The sequence below is a fragment of the Phacochoerus africanus genome, chromosome 7, assembly GCF_016906955.1.
Source record: "Phacochoerus africanus isolate WHEZ1 chromosome 7, ROS_Pafr_v1, whole genome shotgun sequence".
NCBI lineage: Eukaryota > Metazoa > Chordata > Mammalia > Artiodactyla > Suidae > Phacochoerus > Phacochoerus africanus.
This window is the reverse complement of record NC_062550.1, coordinates 86,199,763-86,221,879: the sequence shown is the minus strand read 5'-3', so window position 1 is coordinate 86,221,879 and position 22,117 is coordinate 86,199,763. Positions and strand designations below refer to the sequence as shown.

At 44.4% G+C, this 22,117-nt stretch overlaps 1 protein-coding gene, 1 non-coding gene and 1 pseudogene across 2 annotated transcripts in view; 1 reads left to right on the top strand and 2 right to left on the bottom strand.

Moving 5' to 3' along the window:
• GNPTAB (N-acetylglucosamine-1-phosphate transferase subunits alpha and beta) overlaps positions 1-22,117 on the bottom strand; it is a 100,483-nt gene that overhangs the window by 5,800 nt on the left and 72,566 nt on the right. Inside the window, 12 exon segments of the mRNA XM_047788176.1 lie at positions 1,844-2,011; positions 5,925-6,023; positions 6,250-6,335; positions 8,949-9,062; positions 10,900-11,119; positions 11,334-11,533; positions 13,699-14,804; positions 15,491-15,694; positions 16,699-16,822; positions 18,547-18,717; positions 18,950-19,129; positions 19,801-19,962. Coding sequence (XP_047644132.1) covers positions 1,844-2,011; positions 5,925-6,023; positions 6,250-6,335; positions 8,949-9,062; positions 10,900-11,119; positions 11,334-11,533; positions 13,699-14,804; positions 15,491-15,694; positions 16,699-16,822; positions 18,547-18,717; positions 18,950-19,129; positions 19,801-19,962 — 2,834 coding nt within the window.
• LOC125131894 (U2 spliceosomal RNA) lies at positions 5,388-5,573 on the bottom strand. Its single transcript, XR_007136070.1, has one exon. It is a non-coding gene; the product is annotated as a U2 spliceosomal RNA (small nuclear RNA).
• On the top strand, positions 20,814-21,170 carry LOC125131614 (developmental pluripotency-associated protein 3-like; annotated as a pseudogene).

Genomic DNA, 22,117 nt, shown 5'->3' with positions numbered 1-22,117 from the left:
TAGTCATAAACTGGACTTGGGGAGCTGACAGTTGGAACCATTCCAAAGATCATCTTCCTTTGAGCACAAGGAGCGTGAGAATGGTCAGAAGCCACTCCTGGCCATCCGTGGAAGCCATGTTAACTTCTTAGGAAAAGAAAGGTATGGAGGTATCAGCAGTACACCTGCTACCTGTCTCCCTTACCCAACCACAAGACACCAAAGAAGTTCAGTTGCTGAGGTCTGCTCGTTTCCTGCTGGAATCTCCCCCAACTCTGCCTACTGCCTTCTCTTTATTCCCTGGGCCGCGTCTTTGGTTCACGCCTTGACCACCCATTTCCACGACAACTGAAATGGCTTATTACTGGCCTCTCTGCTCCAGTTCCCGACAGCACTGCCTCACTCCCAACACCTTTCTCCAGTCCCACCCCACATGATGACGACAAACATCTAAAAAGTCTCCCGGGAAGCCCTGTCTAACTCGGATACGGCCCTTCGTAACCGCTCCCCTCACTCCCCACAGCACTGCTTTCTGTACCTCGGGGTCCGGGCACAGGCATGTCTCCTGCACGGAACTCTCTCCTACCACGGCCTTTTCATGATTCCAAAGCAAGTCCACATGCACCTCCCCTCACAGAACCAGCCCTGTCCTCCTCTGTACTCCCACAGCACTGAACCCCAGCGCACTCTACATCACAACTGAGCACCTGGCCCCTGAGAAGGCTGGTACCGCGTTCCTTTCATCTTTGCACACGCAGACCTCATTTCATTGGCTTCGCTTTACTGCTGCCAAGCAAGTCTATTGGTACTGTCTTTCCAACAGCCTCTGTATCACATCTGGGTAATTCTTTCAATATTCTAGTTTTTTGTTATCATAGTGCTCTGTGATCAATAATCTTTGATATTACTACAACCTACTAAAGGCTTAGATGATGGTTAGCATTTTTTAGCAAGTATTTTAAAATTAAGGTAGGTGCCTTTTTTAGATATGCTATTGCATACTTAACAGTCTAAATATAACTTCATGCGCCCTGGGAAATGTGATGGTCTGGAAGAGAACCCACCCTATCTCCGAGGTTTGCCTATATTCCTAGCACCCAGCATGGTAAGCAGGCAAGGGGTCAAAAATTTCCCTCAACTGAAAGATAAAATTATAATGAAGTGTTGGTAATAAAATTAAAGAAGGGACACTATGAGGCAGCCGAGGCACACAGAGCAATGAACGTGCAGAAGGTCAGGAACCACGCTGGACATGCCGCGTAACAGTGACGCCATCTTGAGCAAAACGCTTGACCTCTGTCACCGCGTCCTCATCTGTAACACGGCACTGAGCACAGCAGCTCTCACTCTAAAGAGTCAATACACTGCCCAGGACAGTGTCTGCTGTATAGCAAATATTCAAGAAACAGGGTTGCCGCTCTGACGGCCGTGATGGCAAATGAGGCTCAGTAGATATACTCGGCCAGTGAGCTCAATAAAAACTATAAATGTAGTTTACAAAGAAATTAAAGCAAGTAACACAGTAAAGAAATTTCATTGCTCTTAAAAAGACACACACACAAAACATGAGAACTTACCATTCCTGGAATTCCCGTCGTGGTGCAGTGGAAACGAACCTGACTAGGAACTTTGAGGTTGCGGGTTCAATCCCTGGCCTTGCTCAGTGGGTTAAGGATCTGGCGTTGCCGTGAGCTGTGGTGTAGATCGCAGACGTGGCTCGGATCCTGCATTGCTGTGGCCGTGGCATAGGCCAGCAGCTGTAGCTTCAATTCGACCCCTAGCCTGGGAACCTCCATACTGCTGTGAGTGCAGCCCTAAAAAGCAAAAAAAAAAAAAAAACCCCACAACCAAACAAACAACTTACCATTCCTGCAGCTCATGCATATGGAGGAAGCGGTTCCGATACTCCCTTGGCAGCTCAAACTGGGATGGTATGGGGAACATGGATTCGTAGAAGTCCCTGAGAACAGCCTTCACTGTCTGGGCATCTTTATGATTGTGGTCAATGTTGTCATTCAGGCAAACAAACTTCCTAGAAACAACAGAGACCCACCCAGGGTTACTGGTTTTTGCAAGAGGGATCCTTACCTAACAAAACAGGAAGTGTGGATGCCAAATATATCTGAAATGGACTTCTGTCCCAAGTTGGTGCATCTACTGATATAACTCTCCGGGGGAATAATGTTCTCTAAAAGTTTTCTTTATAGATAGTCCCCTCCTGTAAGACAAAAAAGAACTGGGGACAAATTTTGAAGGTGCCTTCTAGCTAAGGGAATGAATTATTTTAATTTCAATTTGGCATGTACCCAGTGAAATGTTCAATAAATGTAGTCGGCTGGCTAGAACATTCTATTAGCATCCCGAAGAAAAACTAAACTGATAGTTACATTACTAAGAAGAGTCGCATAAATAATCCAGGCAGAGATGGCTCCTAATAGCTGTAGATTAATATGAGGTTGATGACTTGCTATATCTCCAACCAGGCTATAAGATGCTGGAGTTCTGGCAAAAACCAGGTTACAGTGGTGCTTCCCTGGCTTGTTTCAAGTTCCTGTCAAGGCAAAACCCACCAACCTGAGGGCCCACTGAAACGGTAGGTAGGGATAATACCACTTCTGAGGTACACAAGTTCAATTTGTTGGGTTTTTTGTTTGTTTTTTTATAATTTTGTCAAGTCTAGTAAAGCCCCCAGATCTCACTAACAAGTTACAGCAAATACGGGGGACACAGGAGCACATTAAACAACTGGGAGACAATCAAAAAAGGCCAAAGTTCAAGAAATCTTCAAAATACATCCACTCTGATTTCTTCATATATGCATGCAAAAATTTATATGTTAAAAAAAAGAGATGGAGGAAACCTATAGACTTAACTGCAATAAATATAGTTGCTACCATTTCAAACAGTTTAAAATGATGCCTATAAAAGACAATGGTAGTGGTAGTGAAGGAGTGGGTGTGTTTAAATGGAAACATCATCAACCGATTGCTTCTAACTGAAGATGAATGAAAAGTAAAAGTTCACTATCTTACCTTTCTCTAAACTTGGGGGCTGCTTTAAGTTAAAGGATATTAAAAAGTTGTATCAACCAAATAAAATGCACGAGGCTTGACTACTTCCTAGATGAAAAACAAACAACACTACAAAGGGCATTTGGAGGAAATTTGAATACGGACCATCTATTGGGTGTTATTATTTAGCCAGAGTTAAGGTTCTTGGATAGCTTAAAGATCTTGTGGTATAAAGGAGAATGACTAGAAGACATGCTGAGACAACTAGGGATAAAGGGTCGGGATGTCTGCAACTAACTTTTAAAGGATTCGGCACACACGACAAAGACAAAACCCATGTGTACCTAGAGAGAGATCACACAGACATGACAAAACACTGACAATTTTAAAATCTCGATTAAGGATTTATCACACTATCTTTTTCATCAAAAATTTTTCAAGTAGGTGTAGCTGACAAATAATTTGTGTGGCTATGGGGTGACCAGAGCAGACCCTGCTGGGTGCCCAGCAGACACACCCTCTCCTTCCTAAGAGAATTTGCCTTTGGCTCAGTGACTCTCCCCCAGGAGCTGACGCAAAGGGAGGCAACCCCAGCCCTAAGCCAGAATCAGCGTCTGAGAGTGAGAGAGAATCCCTTCCCTTCACAGTGACGTGCGCGCGGGAATGGGGAAGCAGAACATAGCACTACACCCAGGAGGGACAGTCCCACCACCTCGGAACACGGCTATGTCTGTAGGGGCGTCTAGAACTGCAGCGGCTGCCCTTTCTCCAACCTCAGGGTGAAGCCCACGCAGGCAGGAGAGCAGCCGAGCCCCGATACTGCCCATTCTAGCCTCCCTGTGGCTGCGATACGCCCATCCTTACAGTCAAAGTCAGAAGACTAGCTTTCCGCTCTTGACTTAAACACGAGTCCCCCAAAAGTAAAACAGAACAAGAGTTAAAAATGATAAAATCTGTTCAGGGTCATAGGAGGTACCTGGGCCTGGCAGACACTGCTGGAAAAGCCCACTTTGCCTTGTGTCTTCTTAGTAATACCCTGTCCCTTTCAGGATCATGAAACTGTGAATTCTCTCACCCAACAACTTTCAACCTGACACAAAAACATCAAAGTTCAGGGTAACAACTCTCAATTCTCCCTGGTCTTACTGCAGATCACCAATGACTCAGAGAGCAAATCGACAGAACGGGGGAAGCAAAACGTAAGCAGCAAAACTGGTTCTTAAAGTTACCTTTTTTTAATTTTGTCTTTTAGTCTTTTTTAGAGCCACACCCATGGCACATGGAGGTTCCCAGGCTGGCGGTCCAATCAAAGCTGTAGCTGCCGGCCTATGCCAGAGCCACAGCAACACCAGATCCAAACTTCGTCTGCAACCTACCCCATACCTCATGGCAACGCCAGATCCTTAACCCACTGAGCGAGGCCAGGGATGGAACCTGCAACCTCATGGATGTTAGTCGGGTTCGTTAACCGCTGAGCCATGATGGGAACTCCTGAAGTTATCTTTTTTTAAATGAGAGCAGGGCATTTCGCGCAGAGGAAACGACATGTGCAAAAAGAGCTGCAAGCGGGGAGTCTCAATTATTACGGCTTATTGTCTACTTGGCTTGTAGGAAATAAAGTATTTTATGACTATATTATAAACAGGTATTTTAATTTTTCTTAAAATTCCAATTTCTACCACCTCCTCCCCAAAAAACAGATTTTTGTTTTTGTCTTTTTAGGGCTGCACCCGTGGCATATGGAAGTTCCCAGGCTAGGTGTCGAATTGGAGCTGGAGCTGCCGCTGCCGGCCTATGCCACAGCAGTATGGGATCTGAGCCACATCTGCAAGCTATACCATAGCTCACTGCAACACCAGATCCTTAATCCACTGAGCAAGGCCAGGGATCGAACCAGCGTCATCATGGACACTAATCAGGTTTGTTACAACTGAGCCATGAGGGGAACTCCAAGAATGGAATTTTTAGGGAAAAAAAAATACTGTGGCTTTGAAATGTCTAGAAATTGTGTATCTCTCATTTTATAATTAAAATCATAAATGAGGTGAAACTGAAAACTTCTAAAAGCGATTAAAAGACAGATGAAAAGATTATTTTTATATGCTAAGTTTCCCCCTGGGTATTTCAACAGTTTTATATTTCCCAAGAAGTCCAAAACTCAAAAATGTAGCTTATAAACCAATTTTATCAAACTAGGACAACTGCTAGGGGGCCAGGCTGGAAATTATCAAAGCTTATATAAACCTGAATATTTAATTTCATCCCCAGAGAAGGACTGCAAGTTTACTGGGTTAATTTTCACATTTATGGTGGCATTCCTTTTTTCCTCAGAAGCTAATCTGAACTTTACTTTGAAATGAAAGATAGGGTCAACTCCTCTGGAAGCACCCCATCCCCACCCCCGGCACTGATCCCTGACGTCCTGCAGTAGCAGGTCAATGTGTGGAGTGAGTGGAGCAAGCTCCTATTCCAACCTCCTGCTCCAAAAATCCATTTAACCTAACTGGCCTCAGACAGAGGACGTAGCAGGTATAAAATTGATAAGAACAGATATTACCCTTGATCTTAAGGCTGAGAAGTGATGGAAGCACCTTTTCAGAAATGCTGTGGCAGTCCCCCACGACGCTGCCCACCCCCAGACTCGATGAAGAGTCACGGCACTGGACTCCAAGTCTGTGCAGGTCCCTCTGCATGGGTGGCCCCAATCTCAACTCACAACTCCTGCCTCTCAGTTCAAACCCTACCTCCACCCTTAGGCATTCCAGTCTGCGCCAGACAGAAACAAGTCACTCCCTTCTCCCCATTCCTACTGCCTTTTCTGTTTATCTGCATGACTAAAGATAATTTTTAAAGTTATGGGAATTCTCTGTACTTTCTGTTCAAATATGAACCTAAAACACTCTAAATTTAAAACAACAACAAAACCAGCAGTACCTGGGGTTTTTCCTTATATCATCCAATTGGCCAACCACATGAGAAACATTGGTACGAATCATCTTAAAAGCAATCTCTTCTTCTCCCATGATTTCAAACCTAATTACCAAAACATATTTGAAAAGTTTAAATAATCATGTGGATATGTAAAACAAAATTTCAACATGCATTTCATAAAACTGTGACTTAATCTTTCCATGTTATTAAAGAAAATAACCTCATATAAATTTCAAAGAATGCTTTAAGAACTATGGTAAAATTATGAAAATACCACACTCTTACAATTATTCTTCAACAAGGAAAAAACATGTGATGTAGTACTTACCTATATTTGTTTTTGTCCTTATATGCTTTGTGGATTTTATCAGTCACTGGCTTACAGTTGGTAACTAGACTTTTAGTGACTGGTGGCTGTGGGAAAATACAGACATTACAGCAGGGCCAAGACGGGGGCGGTGGCGGGGGGGGGGGGGGGGGGGGGGGGGGGCAGGCAAGTGAAGCATTCGCCTCGGGTGCAGAATTTAAAGAGGAACCAAAAGACTCAGTAAACAAGATGAATATCTTAATGGATTATCTTAAAAAAATCAAACTGGCATACTCTGACCAGCAGACTGCCGGTCTTATTTTAGTCACACATTACTACACACTATCTGTTAAAAGTCTTATAAGTTACTGGCATAATTTTTTTCAGAAAGAAAATAAATTTCAAACATAAACTGTAATGAATTGGTCTTACGATACTCATAAGCTAAGCTGTCATTCTGACAGTCCAATTAGAAAATACTCTCTTCGACATGTAATAGTTAATTACAGTCATGAAGTGAACACCTTGGCTAAGAGTTCACTTGGTAATGTTAACTAACGCTGCCAGGTTCTTTAAAAAAAAAATCCTAAAATCCCTTAATAACCCTTTATCATACCTGGATAAGCACAAGAGGAATAACGGTTTTCTCCCCAAAGATTATCTCCCTTAGAAAGGAACACACTTCTGTGAGTTCTGTATAAGTGTGTACGGCGGGGTAGTTATTACAACATCTTACTAGGAACCCAAAGTTTATAAAGAAGGAAAAAGAGATGGATGTGTAAATACAAGTGATGAAAGACAAGTCTGGAGTGAGCACTGAAACAGAGTGAGCACAGCTCCCTGGTGACATCAGTGGCCTCTAAGGCAGCCTGTCAACACAACCCGATGTGGTCAAAGACAGGGAAGACCAACGAGGCCAGATCAGGGGGAGATGCTTTAGGAGCCCAGCACACTTTGGCCCTTCTTCCTCCTCTGCCCTAAGCTCTGGGGTTACCACCAAGAAGATACCAGAAAAGACAGCCTGGAACTCACAGCCCATAGTGCCCCTCCTGGAGAAAGGTATACCCAGATCTCTGATAACTGGTAGAAACTTCATCTTGACAAATATGTAGACATTACATTTTTTTTAAATTAGGACACTGACCTCCAGATGACTCAGCGTTGATTCTATCAGCTTTGCTGGCGGTAACGCCAAATTTTGGGAAAATAGAAAAGTGCTTCATGAGGCCCTCCAAGAATACCATCCTTGATGTGTGCAATGCGTACTAATTGGATCGTTTCTCTTTTTTGGATATCAGATTTTTATATGATTTATTATTCTCTATATTCATTTACAAATATCTGCAGTTAATTATAGGGCTTGAACATTTTGAAAGATGGTCAATTTTTAAAAATATGTGTTTTTCTGATTATGAAAGTGAAGACTATTCATTATAGAAAATATGGAAAAATACCAATGTGAAAAAAGGATATTAAGAACTACCTATGTTTAGAGTTCCCGGCGTGGCTCAGCAGGAGTGTCCAGCATAGTGTCTGTGAGGATGCAGGTTCAATCCCTGGCCTCACTAGGTGGGTTAAGGATCTGGCAATGCCGCAAGCTACAGTGTAGGTCGCAGATGTGGCCCAGATCTGGTGTTGCCGTGACTGTGGCGTAGCTCCGATTCAAACCCTAGCCCGGGAACTTCCATATGCTGCAGATGCAGCTGTAAAAAGAAAAAAAGAAAGAAAGAAAGAAAGAAAGAAAGCAGCAGTAGCTGCTGCTGTAGCCAGACACAAAAGACCATATACGACGTGATTTACTAAAGAAGTGGGGGGGGGGGGAAGCTCCCCTGATGGCTCAGTGGGTTGAGGTCCCAGAGTTGTCGCTGCAGTGGCTCATGTTTGTGTTCCATTTCTGGCCTGGGAACTTCTGCATGCTCTGGCAAAAAAAAACAAAAAACAAAAGCCAAGGACTACCTATGATCTAACCTACCATCGTTTCCATTATTTTGGGGGGTATGTATGAAGGTTTCTGGGAGTTTTCCACAGTTCTAATCATATTCTGAATATGGCAATAACCATGTTTCCACTAATTTTATATTGTAAACATTTTTCCATATACATGTTAGTAAAAATTAACTGTAAGCATTGCATAAATGGCTGTGTGATATGCTTGCATCAATTCTAAATGCACTTTTTCACATTATCATCTCTCTGAAACTGGGATGTCTTACAATCAAGAGTCTTCCAAGAAAAGACAAAAAATAAAAATAGAGTCTTCCAATCATTTCAGCCAAATGGCACTCCGATAAGGTTATGCGTAGAACATCCACTGCCCCTACTGGTGAGGTCCAGAAAGGGCCAGCATCAGAGCAACTGAGCTCAGATGAAAGATGGGATTCCATTTGATGAATATTTCCTGGGTTAATTTTTATCCTCACAATTGTTCTAGAGCAGTGAGTATGCTTTGGCACTATCTTCTGCCATCCTTAGTGAAGAGGATGTCTGCTTATAGAATTCAAACAACTAATCTCAATATTAGCTTAACATCCATTAGGAAAGAGGAAAGATATTTCAAAGAAAAATACACATGATTCTGGAGTATCTGTACTACTAATTTCCACTAAAGACTTATAAACATAGAGCCTATTTCTAGTTTGTAAAGTGCTATGCAGAACTGAAGTAAGTAACACCCGATAGGGATATACTCTGTTTTACAGAAAAGAACCCAGGCCACTCACCAGATTGGGATCATAGTAAGCTTCCTGAGTTGGAGGGATGTTGTTTAGCTGAGTGATATTAGCGGGAAGCATTTTCGAACAATTTATCAACATGTGCTCCAGACCTGTTAAATCCTAATAAACCAAAACGAAAGGATAAATCTATGTACATTACAAGTAACAACTGTGGTTTTAAAAATGTTAAAGACGGAGTTCCCGTCGTAGCTCAGCGGTTAATGACCCCAACTAGCATCCATGAGGATGTGGGTTCAATGCCTGGCCTCCCTCCATGGGGTTTAAGGACCCAGCATTGCTGTGAGCTGAGCTGTAGGTCAAAGACGAGGCTCAGATCCTGAGTTGATGTAGCTGTGGTGTAGGCCAGCAGCTTCAACTTCGAGTCGAGCCCTAGCCTGGGAACCTCCATATGCTGTGGATGCATGTGGAGATGGGTACAACCCCTAAAATAAAAAAGACCAAAAAAAAAAAAAGAAAATTAAAGTCACCAAAATTAAAGTGCTGTCTCCAAAGAGGGCTTGACTACATGACTCTTAAAGACACCCTAACCAGCAGAATGAGACAATGCATTCATCAAGTAACTCATCTTGGTCTCAAAGTAGACCGTTCTGGACGATGACGCACCATTTCACACAAGATGGTCCAAGGGATCACCAGATGGGAGGTCCTGCAGCTGGACTCATCTCTGGACTCTCCAGTAGGGAGTGTCCTACTCCTGGGATGAGAGGATGTCGTGACAGAAGGAGCCGTGCAGGGGACAAGCCTGGATGAGAGCTCCACTTGCTCAGCCACACCTTAAGACCCTGAATGAACCTGTCACAGGAATTGTACATGCAGGTATGGCCTCCTCTCCAGATAATACAACAGCAGTCCCTACTGAGAGCCTAAAAATGTCACCTTATAGGAGTTCCCGTCATGGCTCAGAGGAAACGAATCTGACTAGTATCTATGAGGACACAGGTTTGATCCCTGGCCTCGTTCAGTGGGTTAAGGATCCACATTGCCATGAGCTGTGGTGTAGGTTGCAGACACTTCTCAGATCCTGCATTGCTGTGGCTGTGGTGTAGGCTGGCAGCTATAGTTTTGATTCAACCCCTAGCCTGGGAACCTCCATATTGCCACGGGTGCAGCCCTAAAAAGACAAAATAAATAAATAAATAAATAAATAAATAAATAAATAAATAAATTTTAAAAATTAAATTAAAATTATATAATATAAAATAAAATATGAACCTCAAATTTGATTTTTAATCCTGGCATTAAAAATGGACTAGTTGTGGAGTTCCCGTCGTGGCGCAGTGGTTAACGAATCCGACTAGGAACCATGAGGTTGCGGGTTCGGTCCCTGCCCTTGCTCAGTGGGTTAACGATCCGGCGTGGCCGTGAGCTGTGGTGCAGGTTGCAGACGCGGCTCGGATCCCGCGTTGCTGTGGCTCTGGCGTAGGCCGGTGGCTACAGCTCCGATTCAACCCCTAGCCTGGGAACCTCCATATGCCGCGAGAGCGGCCCAAGAAATAGCAACAATAACAACAACAACAACAATAACAGAGACCAAAAAAAAAAAAAAAGGACTAGTTGTGAAGTTCCCACTGTGGCGCAACAAAAATGATTCCAAGTAGAAACCATGAGGTTGCAGGTTCGATCCCTGGCCTCACTTGGTGGGTTAAGGAGCCAGGGTTGCTTGAGCTGTGGCTCAGATCCTGCGTTGCTGTGGTATAGGCCGGCAGCTGTAGTTTTGATTTGACCCCTAGCCTGGGAACCTCCATATGCTACAGGTACAGCCCTAAAAGCAAAAAAAAAAAAAAAAAAAAGGACTAGTTGTAATCATCCTCATTACATACAAAGAACTACTTGGATTTGCATTACACTGAAGTATGCAGGGGAAAAAGACAAAGCATCAAATTCAAAAGTTTCATTTAAAATATCACACAGAGTTTAGGGCGAAAAAATTTAATACCTGCAAACTTAAAGGCAAGTCGTGAATTCTGGTAGCCAGCGTTCGTATTTCTCTATCAGATAAGACACCAGATTGATCTGTGTCAACTTCATCAAAGACTTGAGATATATTCAAGGGCTGAACTGCACTCATGAGATAATAAAAGTAAGAGAAGGCAAACTGCATGTCCTCGGAATGGCGCACTTTGTGAAACGACGTCTTGTCAAATTCTTCAGGGAACCTGTCCAAACATAACGTATCGTGAGATCTGGTTATTTAAGGTACGGCCAGTACCTAACGTGTGGAATCAGACTCCTCCTTCCCACCGTTGACCTTATACCTTCAACAAATCAGCCATCAAGTGTTAGAGCCATAAATGCTGCACAGCCAAGATGTAAGTTTCAGCAGCCATGGCTGTGAGCACGAGTGAACAACTCAAACACAACAAGACTTACATATCTTGCAGTTCTTGCATGACGATCCGGTCAATCATGTGAGGCATGTGTGCGGGGACTTTGCGAGACGTGAACCCAAACTTGCTGTTCAGAATTTTATTCACATAACGGAGGGAATCTGCAAACGTATCTTTTAGGTGCCTCCCAGTGTGTTTGCTGTCAGTGAAGTATGCCAGTTGTGTCTTCAGTGACTCTTCTTCCTGAAAAGAGAATTCCACACAACACAGCATCATATTTTAGTGCACAAGTGCCCGTGTTAACTAGAGACAGAGGTACTACTTTATGCAACGTGGTAACAACGAGTCACTAGCTGTTGTGAGGGGCACATGACATGAGCACTAGTATGTCTCTTCAAGGATCCTAAGAGCAGGACTAAACCAGATTTCAGTGAAAGTTATGGCCAACACCGGCCTGAGAACAACAGCTGCAGGGCAAAGGTCTATTTATAGGGCATTCTTCAGGGCTCCTCACTGAGCATGAGATTTCACAGCCAATTTCAACGCAAAATTCAGAAAACTGACTTTGAATAAATTTGATAGTAATTTCAGTATCAAGTTATTTCTACTGCTGACATCAAAGCAAGTATTTAAACCGACTGGAATAAAATTGGTTCACTATAGAATAGTGTTAACATCATGAAATGTAAAGAATCCAGTTAACCCAGTAAGAGGCAAAACTGAATGAATGGGCAAAGAACATGAACACAATTTACAGGGAATGATGAGCAAAACATTTTTGCTTCTGAAATTGATGAACGTGTAGACTGATATTAACAGGTGTTGGTCAGCCTGCAGGGACACAGGCAGGCTCGTATACTGTTGGTGGAAGGGGTGTAACATTTAAGGAAGACGTAGTTCAATTTCATACATAGAAGACCCTTTAACCTAGCAATTCTACCTACAGAAATAAAGCTTCCTCAAGAGCAACGTATGTGGGAGTTCTTGTGTGGTACAGCAGGTTAAAGACCTGGCATTGTCACTGTTGTGGCTTGGTTCACTGCCGTGGCATGGGTTCAATCCCTGGCCTGGGAGCTTCTGCATGGGTGCAGCCAAAGTGGCGGGGGGGGGGGGGGGGGGGAGGTATATGTACAAGAATGTTGATTGCAACATATTTGTAACTGAAAAACATACAGCTGTTAAAACAACAATGGCAGTTTGCCCATCTCCTATTACGTCAAAGGCAAGTACAGAGCAATATATGGATAATTTCACTGCTGCAAAACATAAACTATATAAATACTGGAAGAATACCCAACAGCCTACATGTTCATAGTGACTGTCTCAAGTAAGGAGATTAAGGGAGGAAGGAAAGAGACCTTTCCCTTTTCACTGTTTTTTATTTTTTGCTCTGCAATTTTTATCACTAGCCTATAGTACTTCTGCAATTTTTAAAAGGAGTAAGGGAGGGGAAAAAGTGAGGAAATCAACATTGGCATCGCTCAATAGTTAGGAAATACTGCGTGTCAGGGACAAGATACTTCCCACTCCGCAAAGAAAATGAGAGAAAAGCGTCAACTCTCCTCGTCACAGCTCCTCGAGGCTGTGCTCTGCTCGCCATCCAGCCTAGAACACATGGCTTTTCTCTGTCTGTCCTCCTCCCCACCATCCAAAAGTCAGCAGACAGGGCACTTCCTCCGGGATGCCTCCTCCGAGACCTCCAGGCAGAGTTAAGGCGTGTTCCCTTTGGATCCTGCCCATGCCTCAGCAGACACTTATCGCACTGCCCACAAGTCTGCCCCCCAGCTTGCTCTCTCAGTCTCCCAGAGCAGCGACTGTTCTGACCATCTCATGCTCCCCAGCAGCTGGCACAGAGACGGCGCTTACAAGATGTGCAAAGGAGCCCAGGGCACTGCGGAGGCTGCGGAACAGGAGGGAGAGCGAGACAACACTGAGGCTTGGCTCACACCCTCTGCTGCTGTGGGGGTGGGAGAGCTAATGCATCTCGGGGTCTTTCATGAGTAAAGTAAAAATATCAGAGCCAACTCACACAACGTATGCAAAAGTGTTTTTTAAAATCACAATAAAAATTTTTAAGTAAAAAATTAAATTGCTACATACCAAGGAAAGATAAGATACCATCCCTATTCTACTACTACTTCTCAGGGTATGGCCTGGCTACCTCCCTTACTCACTCACACAGAGGCTGCTTCCTAAACTGTGAGATGGGGATGATGACAGAAGGGCCCTTATAAGGCATTTTTATGGTTAGAATTACTGGGATAATTAAATGAAACCAGGCAGAAAAGCCCCTGAGTTCAGTGGTGGGCACAGGCAAACGCTAAGTGCAGCCATGAGTATATCATCACCATTGACAAGGTTGTTCATTTTTTCTGAGCATGGGAAGGTTCAGGCTGGATATCACTTACATCCAGAAGATCCTGGAAATACTTCTTCTTCTCCCATGGCAAAAAGCCCAGGTAACTGTCTGTGTAATACTGCAGTTTTCTTCCAGGTAATACTTCATCACCACCTAGGTGACTGTTAGTATTTTCCCCCAGTCTGTTTTTCTCTTGTTCTTTCCCTGTGATTATCTTTTCTTGTGTCTCCTTCTTTTCCAAGCTGACAGTCAGAGATGAGAGCTTTTCTTTGGACACACTCCTCCCTCCCATTGTTTGGGTCAGAGTTTGGGACCTGAGTCTGGCTTTGGTTTCTAAGTCCAGTGGCGTCTGACTCTGGGAATGGCCGTTCACCCTCATGGTCACTGCTGGAAGAGGCAAGGATCCCTGGGACCTTTCAGGTGTTCCTAAGCTGCTCGGGTAGATGCTTCTGTGAACCTGTTTTCCCAATGGGGCCTCCATACTGTCATTTCGTTGCCCTGTCACAGGAGCCTGATTTCCTGCCAACTCTGCATAACGTGGGTTCATCAGAAAGGGCCTCAGCAGGGCTGACTTGGACAGGTTGTATCCTTTCAGGGTGATGTCTCCGAGTTCCAGCTGCAAATCCAAGTTACTGAGGCTCAGCTGGGCCTCCTTGGGAAGGAGTGAAATATTGACCAGTGGAACTTCCACCTCCACCTGGAATTTTCCTGTTGTGTTAGCATCGTGTCTCTTGACCTTGGGGAAGCGTTTTTCTTCTGGAATATCCTCAAACGGGATTTCCACCTCTGGAAGAAGCACTGTCGGGCTGACCAAATCTTGGTAAGACTTCTGGGTCGTAGAATTCCGTTTGGGCTCCTCCCTTGTGTCAACCTCTACCACTAGCTGGATTTTGAACTCTTCACCGTTTGTACTTTGAAGTGTGAGATTAAAATGTATTGTGGTTGCATTCATGCCGCTGTGCAATATGAGGTGGATGGTTTTCCACTTGTTGGCGATAGAAGCGTGTCGAATTATGGGGTTGTCACTATAGGCGCCTTCGATTCCCCTTTTGGCTATTTCTGCAAAGCTGAAATAAGGCAGGCATTCACCTTTTGGAATAACATAGTGAGTCTGGTTTGGGAGAAGAGTTACTTTATACAATTCATGAAAATGATCTAGAGGAAAAAACACAAACATGACTTTTAAAAAACTAGCCATTTCCCCCCTTTTCCTTCAATTCTTAGGGTTTGAGTTTTCACTTTCTAAGAATGACTTTAAATGAACTTTAACCAGAAATTCTAACACAAAAGCTACTAGAGTAGGGCTCATTTTTACTCTCGGAAGGAATCACTACTATCAGTAGAGAATGCTGAGGCTGACTCACTACAGAGACAGCATGATTCCGAAAAGCAAACTGCAATATCAACTTCCACCTTTTTGTCCATTTGAAAAAAATATAAATTCTTGGCAAAAAGGACCTCAATTAATAAGCTATTGACAAAATCCAGTATTCAAACCATGCTTATTTCATGAGCCATTGCTCTCCTTCTATTGTTCCCAAACTGAACCTTCACCACATACTTTCAACTAAGATAACTCTCCTCAGTTAAAACAAAGAACAACAAAAAAAGTCAGACAGGAGCACTAACAGGAAAAGATGCAGCTTCAGCGTCTACTTTTTTTCCTAAAGATCCGTGTCCTTCTCTTACTTATGACTCACAACTAATTTGGATGCAGGGCTGAGAAAGGACACACAGACCATAATTACTTTAAACAACAGCAGCAATCCAAACCCCTTCTACCTAGCAAGGATTGTCATCCCCTTATTCTAAGTATGTTTTGACAGCTAAAATAAATATACCTTGCCCACAGTCGCCAGCATCAAACCCACAGGATAAGACATTGCAGGCTTGGTCACAGAACTTATCAGCGAGCCAGGAATTTGCACATCCTTGATTACAGTAAGAGACGCCAGTTATTCCTCCGCCGAAATGCCAGGGCTGTCCGCCTCCCATACTCCCAGTGCCCCCGCCTCCTGGGATGTAGCGACTCCCTCCACTGTTACCTGGAGGAGGAGCAGGAAAACAGAAATTTGCTGTGCTTGCAATCTTGGAAAACACTTAATAGGTGTTCACCCCATTCTTGAGGAGAAGTCTTCATGCAGCTTAAAAAGAAAATAATAGGCAAAGGGGGCGTCATTTGACAGCGGACTGGAAGTGGGCCTGGGTGTTGACCAGCTCTGCCGCCTCTAAGTACAGGCTGGAATTTTGCTCAAGGGGCACACAGAGATGTGTGTGCAGGGCAGACTGTTCAGAAGACTGATTCTCAGCACTGCCAAAGACGTCCTAATACAGGCACTGACCAGCCGAATGAAGGGCCTCGCTCTCCAGGCAGCACAGCCTCTCTCTCACATAGGTGTTCACTCCCCGCCTCTGACACAACTTAGAGCTGTGTTTCTCCCAACACTCAACACTTTCCCAAACCTGTTTGTTTCCTCACGTCGACAAGCTGCGCACACACCCTCTCTTGCGTCAGTGACTGGGAAATTTAAAATGCTTTATAAGGTTAAATGCTTTATAAACAGAAAGATAATAAATACATGTAAAAACCTGCTATTACCAACAAGTCCAGATACACACAAGCAAGAAAGGAAGAGGAGATGCTGAGGAGATAACATGTTTATTTCTGTGGCATCTCTTTAAGTCACTTGGTGACCGGGGGGCAATCTGATGCAGAGAGCCAGTGGCCACAAGCTCCTGCAAGAACCACTTAGAGTGATGCTTGCTCTTGAGCTCACATCAGTGAAGGTACAGAACTGATTTTCACATCTTGAGTATCAAGAGAAGGCATTTTCAAGTGCAGGGTCAGTGTGGGAAAAGGCCCCCCCCCCCAATGATAATATGAATAAACTGGGCCACATGGGGACACTGGTCTTCACCCCCAGAGTCCATGGATTACTGACCCTTTAACACATAAAGAATGTTTCATCAAGTCACTGTGCATATGCAATAAAGACAAACGAAAAAAATTCCGTCAATATGGACAAATCACATTCGAACACATCCTCACCAGAGCAATCGCCACCGTCCCAATCACAGGCGGAATTATTGCAAGCCTTGTCACAATAGCCGTCTTTAATCCAGGACCCCGGGCAGCCCTCAGCACAGTTTGGCACAGGCCATGTCAAATAAACCTACGAGAGAAACAGAAAATAAAATGGTCTGTCCCTTTCTATTCTTAAATTAGGATTCTTTAAAAAAAAAAAAGGGGGGGGGGGCAGCACAACACAAACAGAGCCTCTAGAAAAGGTCTGCATTCAGGGGCACCCTGGGCCTCAAGTGGGTGGGTACCTGCAGTAGGTCTCTCACTCCCACCCTCTCGATAGTTCTCACCCGGCACACATGCTCTCTGCCGCTACCCGAGGAAAGCAGGCAAGGACTCAACTTATGGGTGAGTCTCACAAGAAGGTCTTTTAACCTATGTGGAAATAAAGCAGCACCACGCCAGACTTAAATGCGAGAGCAAGAGCCTGCAGGAGCCAAGTATGAACACTGCTTTTCCATGATGCTCTCGTCAACTCCTGAGCAGATTCGTGCATGGTCCTGCCTCCAGGCTGAGAAGGGGGAACGCTCAATACCCCGATCTCCACACACGGGGTCCTGTGATGAATCACTCAGCACGGCACGCTGCGCTGTGAACTCGCCTGCTTTCGAAATGACCCACATGGTACATGGTTACTTTCTAAATCGTCATTTTTGGAAAATGTGCTCCCCTTTAAAGTCTGACCATTCCAACTATTTGGGAGGGCTTTCTCCATCTGGATAAACTCTTACTTGTTCTTCTACGTTCACCTCAAATCCTTTCCCTGTCCAATTTCATCCTCCAGTGCTCCCATTCCTTTGCACCCAGGGCACACCTGCTGGCGTGGAAATCATGGTATGTGGTCACTGATCTTATTTGTCTCCCCTGTCAAGCCACGGCTCGAGCCTGCAGCCCTGTGATCTAAGGCAAGTGCACCCCACCACCACCAGCCCAGGAAAATGAGCCTGGGGCTGGACGGGGGGTGGCGCAGGGAATAAACAGCAACAGAAAAAGCAGCTTTGTGCTTTTTAGCAACAGAGTTCTGTAAGTTACGAGTTCATGGATAAGGTTCCAACTGATCACTGAACCCTTCTAACACAGCCACCTCTCCCCCCACTATGCAGACAGGAAACCCAGAGGCCAGGTCATCACCCAGGACGGTGCCACAGCCAGCGCCTACACCTGTGCTTATGACCGCTTTTCCATCCTGGCCCAAGAAGCCAGACTGAGACCGGCTGCCTTCAGTGACACTTCATCCATGTCTCTAAGCACTAAACTGAGCTAACGTTCTATCTTGGGCATTTTGCTGACATGGTAAACATGACTTTGTGTTTCACAGTGATTTTGCTTTTTCTGCTATTATAGCAGCAGAAAATCTAGAAGGTGGGTTCTGGGTTCTGAGAAGCGAAGTTCCTACTGCAGTTTTTTACTCTCTGATTGTTAATTCTCCTGAGCTCAGCACTCGAAAATGCTTGTTCGATCAAATCTGATTGTGGTGCATACAATGATTTCCTGTCTGTAACTTCTTTTTTTTTTTTTTTTTTGCTATTTTTTGGGCTGCTCCCACAGCATATGGAGGTTCCCAGGCTAGGGGTTGAATCGGAGCTGTAGCCACCGGCCTACGCCAGAGCCACAGCAACGCGGGATCCGAGCCGCGTCTGCAACCTACACCACAGCTCACGGCAACGCCGGATCGTTCACCCATTGAGCAAGGGCAGGGACCGAACCCGCAACCTCATGGTTCCTAGTCGGATTCGTTAACCACTGCGCCACGACGGGAACTCCTGTCTGTAACTTCTAAGTGACTTCTAAGACAGGCACCTCTTAGGTCCTCACCTTCTGACCTTTGGAGTGACTGTAAAAATCATCCGGCCAGACATCCTTTCCAAACATGACATCATCATTCAGGTAGATGAACTTCTGGGACAGCCCTTCGATGCGGTGGATGTGACTTTCGATAGCAGGGGAACTGAAGGTAGGCAGGTGGCTCAGATTTCGAAAAACATCCTTTAACAGGAAAAAAAAAAACCCACAAAAAAGGAGAGAGCAAGAGGGTGGGTGGAGAGGGGATTTTTTGCTTTGTTTTGGGACAGAAGGGAGGGAGGGAGGCGAATGGAAGGATGAAAGGAAGGTGGAAATGGAGGTGAAGGCAGAGTAAGGGGATGAAGTCAGGAACAAGGCAAAGAACAGCAGAGGAGACCAGGAAACCACAGCCTTGTGGCACGTGGCAAGTGGCTACCTGGTGCGTGACTATGGTCACTCGAGGATTATCAAGGTTCAGCCAGGATGGGATCTGCCCATTGGTGACGATGAAAATATTCCGAACCCACGGCGCGTGCCTCTCGATGGATCGCAGTGAGTACCTCAGCTCTTCATTATCCTCGAAACGGCTGGCAGAAACGTCTTCATCCTGCTTAGACTAGCAAAGCCCTCGGCCCATAAGGCCATGAACACTCCTCCCAACTCCCATCTACCCTCCGCTCTCAGGGAGCTCCAGCAAACTCTCAAAGACCGGGTCCAACTTTCAGATGTTACCAAAAATGCAGAACGCTTAGCATGTTCAAAACAGCAACACCACAAAACAACAGTGGCATTTCTTCCACATATTTTTTTAAGAAAAGGTTCTTGGATCTGATTCTAGATCACTTCAATTAGTATTAACCACTGGTGGTGACTAGAAAATCAGAAAAGTTCCAATCAAGTCACCTCTCTGTAAGTCCTCCTCCTTCTCTACTCAGTGACTTACAAAATGGTTAATAATCAAAACCCTCAATTTGGCTTTTATGTTTTGTTTGTTTGTTTTTGTCTTTTTGTTATTTCTTGGGCCTTGCCCTTGGCACATGGAGGTTCCCAGGCTAGGGGTCGAATCACAGCCGTAGCCACCAGCCTACGCCAGAGCCACAGCAAGGCTAGATCCAAGCTGCATCTGTGACCTACACCACAGCTCACGGCAACGCCAGATCCTTAACCCACTAAGCGAGGCCAGGGATCGAACCTGCAACCTCATGGTTCCTAGTTGGATTCGTTAACCACGGAGCCACGAAGGGAACTCCTCAATTTGGATTTTAAAAGAACTTCTGTATCCCTTACCTGGCTGATGGCACTCAGGTCCCACAGTAAATACGCAGGACTTATGGTCAGTTCCTTTCCATCGACAGTCATGTTCTTCTTCGTCTGCTTATTCAGTTCTTGGAAATCTTTGGGGTTATTCAACTTCAGAAGTGCTACACTGGCCTCTGAATACAACTGCAACTGTAAAATAATAAGAGGGTTACATGTGGACAAACTGAGCCTCAAAAAAAAAAAAAAAAGGAAACTCTGAACTTCCCAGATTGATGCTTGATCTTTAAATATACATGCTACATATACTATATATACAACATATTATATATTAGACTATAAGCTATATATAGTATGTTTTGAATATATATTACACACATTTAAAAGATTGCACATTTCATATGAAATAGCAAGCCAATACCACCAAAAAATAAGGCCTAAACAGGCCAGACCATTTCCCAAATGAAAGCAAAAGACCAGGTATTTAGAAACAAGAGGGAATCGGGGACTGGGGCAGATGGGACATCTCAAACCCCACCTGAAACTCGCAGCCACCAGTCAACAGGGGCAAAGGCTGCCTGAGGGGCCAGAATCCCCGAGTGCTGCACAGGAAATCTCCCAGTTTTCAACAGCAGCTCTGATGTTTTGGACTGTCTTGCATTCAAACAAGACACATATGGTCACCAGTTTGAGACCTTTGTTCTAGAATATTACCCATCTGCCAATACCAGGAAAGCCCTGCCAGGTAACTTGGCTAGAAGTAATGGAGAGAACACCTGCCAACAGGTGTCTAACAGCTCTCGTGACACACCTAGGAGCAGGGTCCTGGCAGGGCTGCTTTAAATGCCTTTCAAAAAGGCAGGGGAGGGATTTTTTCTCCCTCTTTCTTGTGTCTACAGTTCTTCAAGTCTACTTTGTAGCAATTTGAGAGTCTAAAGGATCAGCTTCCAGTGAAATCCAAAGACAGAGGAGCTTCCCGCTGTGACTAGAATCCCAGTGGGTTCTTATCAGATGTTAATCCACCCTGGACTCAGGATTCTCAAATGTTTGTTGAGGAAAATTCCCAGGAAATGCCAGCTGCCTCTCAACCTGTCTCTGATGTGTTAATGAAGAACCTTAGTAACTTGGCTCTCAACCCAAGGACAACATTTCCATCCATAACATCAGAAAAGCAATCTCAACGGACTAGCCGGAGACTTGGTGAAGGCATCTGACCTCAACCAACTGGCCGGAGACTTGGTGAAGGCATCATTCCTAGGAGGAAAGGGGTGAGGACGGTGTTAAGTGTTTGGAGAGAAAGGATGGAATGGATGATTCGGTATTTGAAAAACCGCTATGGCAAAACTCAGACAAAATCAGGAGAGCAGAGATTTCAGTGCACCTGTACTTATTGCCTGTAAAAGAGAGATCCTGCTGAGCATAATTTTAACAGTAATTAAGATGACAATGATGACAGTAATCCCAAGGCTGAGTAGGTTGAGCCCTCAACCTTGTTCTTGTACTATTTTTTCTCACTTGCACTTGTAGAATGATTGTGAAGCAACTTAGGAAAGATTGTGCACCAATATTTTGATAACCTAAAAAGTTCTGTGATGCCTTTCTTCCTGCATCTCTTTTCCTACCTCCTTAATACAGGTAACTGTAAGGAATCCATGTAGTCTGCACTTGAATGACTTAACTGTACTCTCCTCCCACTTTGATTTGACACAAAGAAGCACTATTTGGTGGCAGGTTTTGCCTCTTCTGGAAGCTCCAAGTCTAGAAGATGAAACCCAGTATCAAGAATTTGAAGCAAACTTATTCGTGTGGAAGGAGTCTAAAGAAAATGTTGGGCTGTTTGGCTAGTGCGGGGAGCCAAGAAGATGCAGGGACTCAAAAAAAGGACCTTGCCTGACGGGAGAAAAAACCTGAAGGCAGGTTCCTAACCAAGGAAGGGAGCTCACCTGAACAGTACATGCCGAAGGTGGGCTTCTGGTCAAGATAAATGCCCGCCTGATCAGTACAAGCCGAGGGCAGGTCTCAGGTTACACAGCTCTCATTTTGATGTTGATGGGGAAAGAAGTGGGGCTTTTCTGGGAAAACAATTTCCACGTTTGCGCCAGAGAACGTGGATTGTTTCTCGGGTGACCTAGTCTTTCCTGTTGTTTTATTTGTTATTCAGTTTTCCTCAGTCTTTCCTGATCATTTGCTTATTATTCTTATTTCCCATTCTAATTTTCCTGTGGTGATTTGTGATTTAACAGAATTACAACAATAATATAATAAGAATTCCATCCTGAAGGACTTTCCCCTATTTAAATCCAACTTAATTAAAATATAGTGTTTATCTACTAACTAGTTTATACAG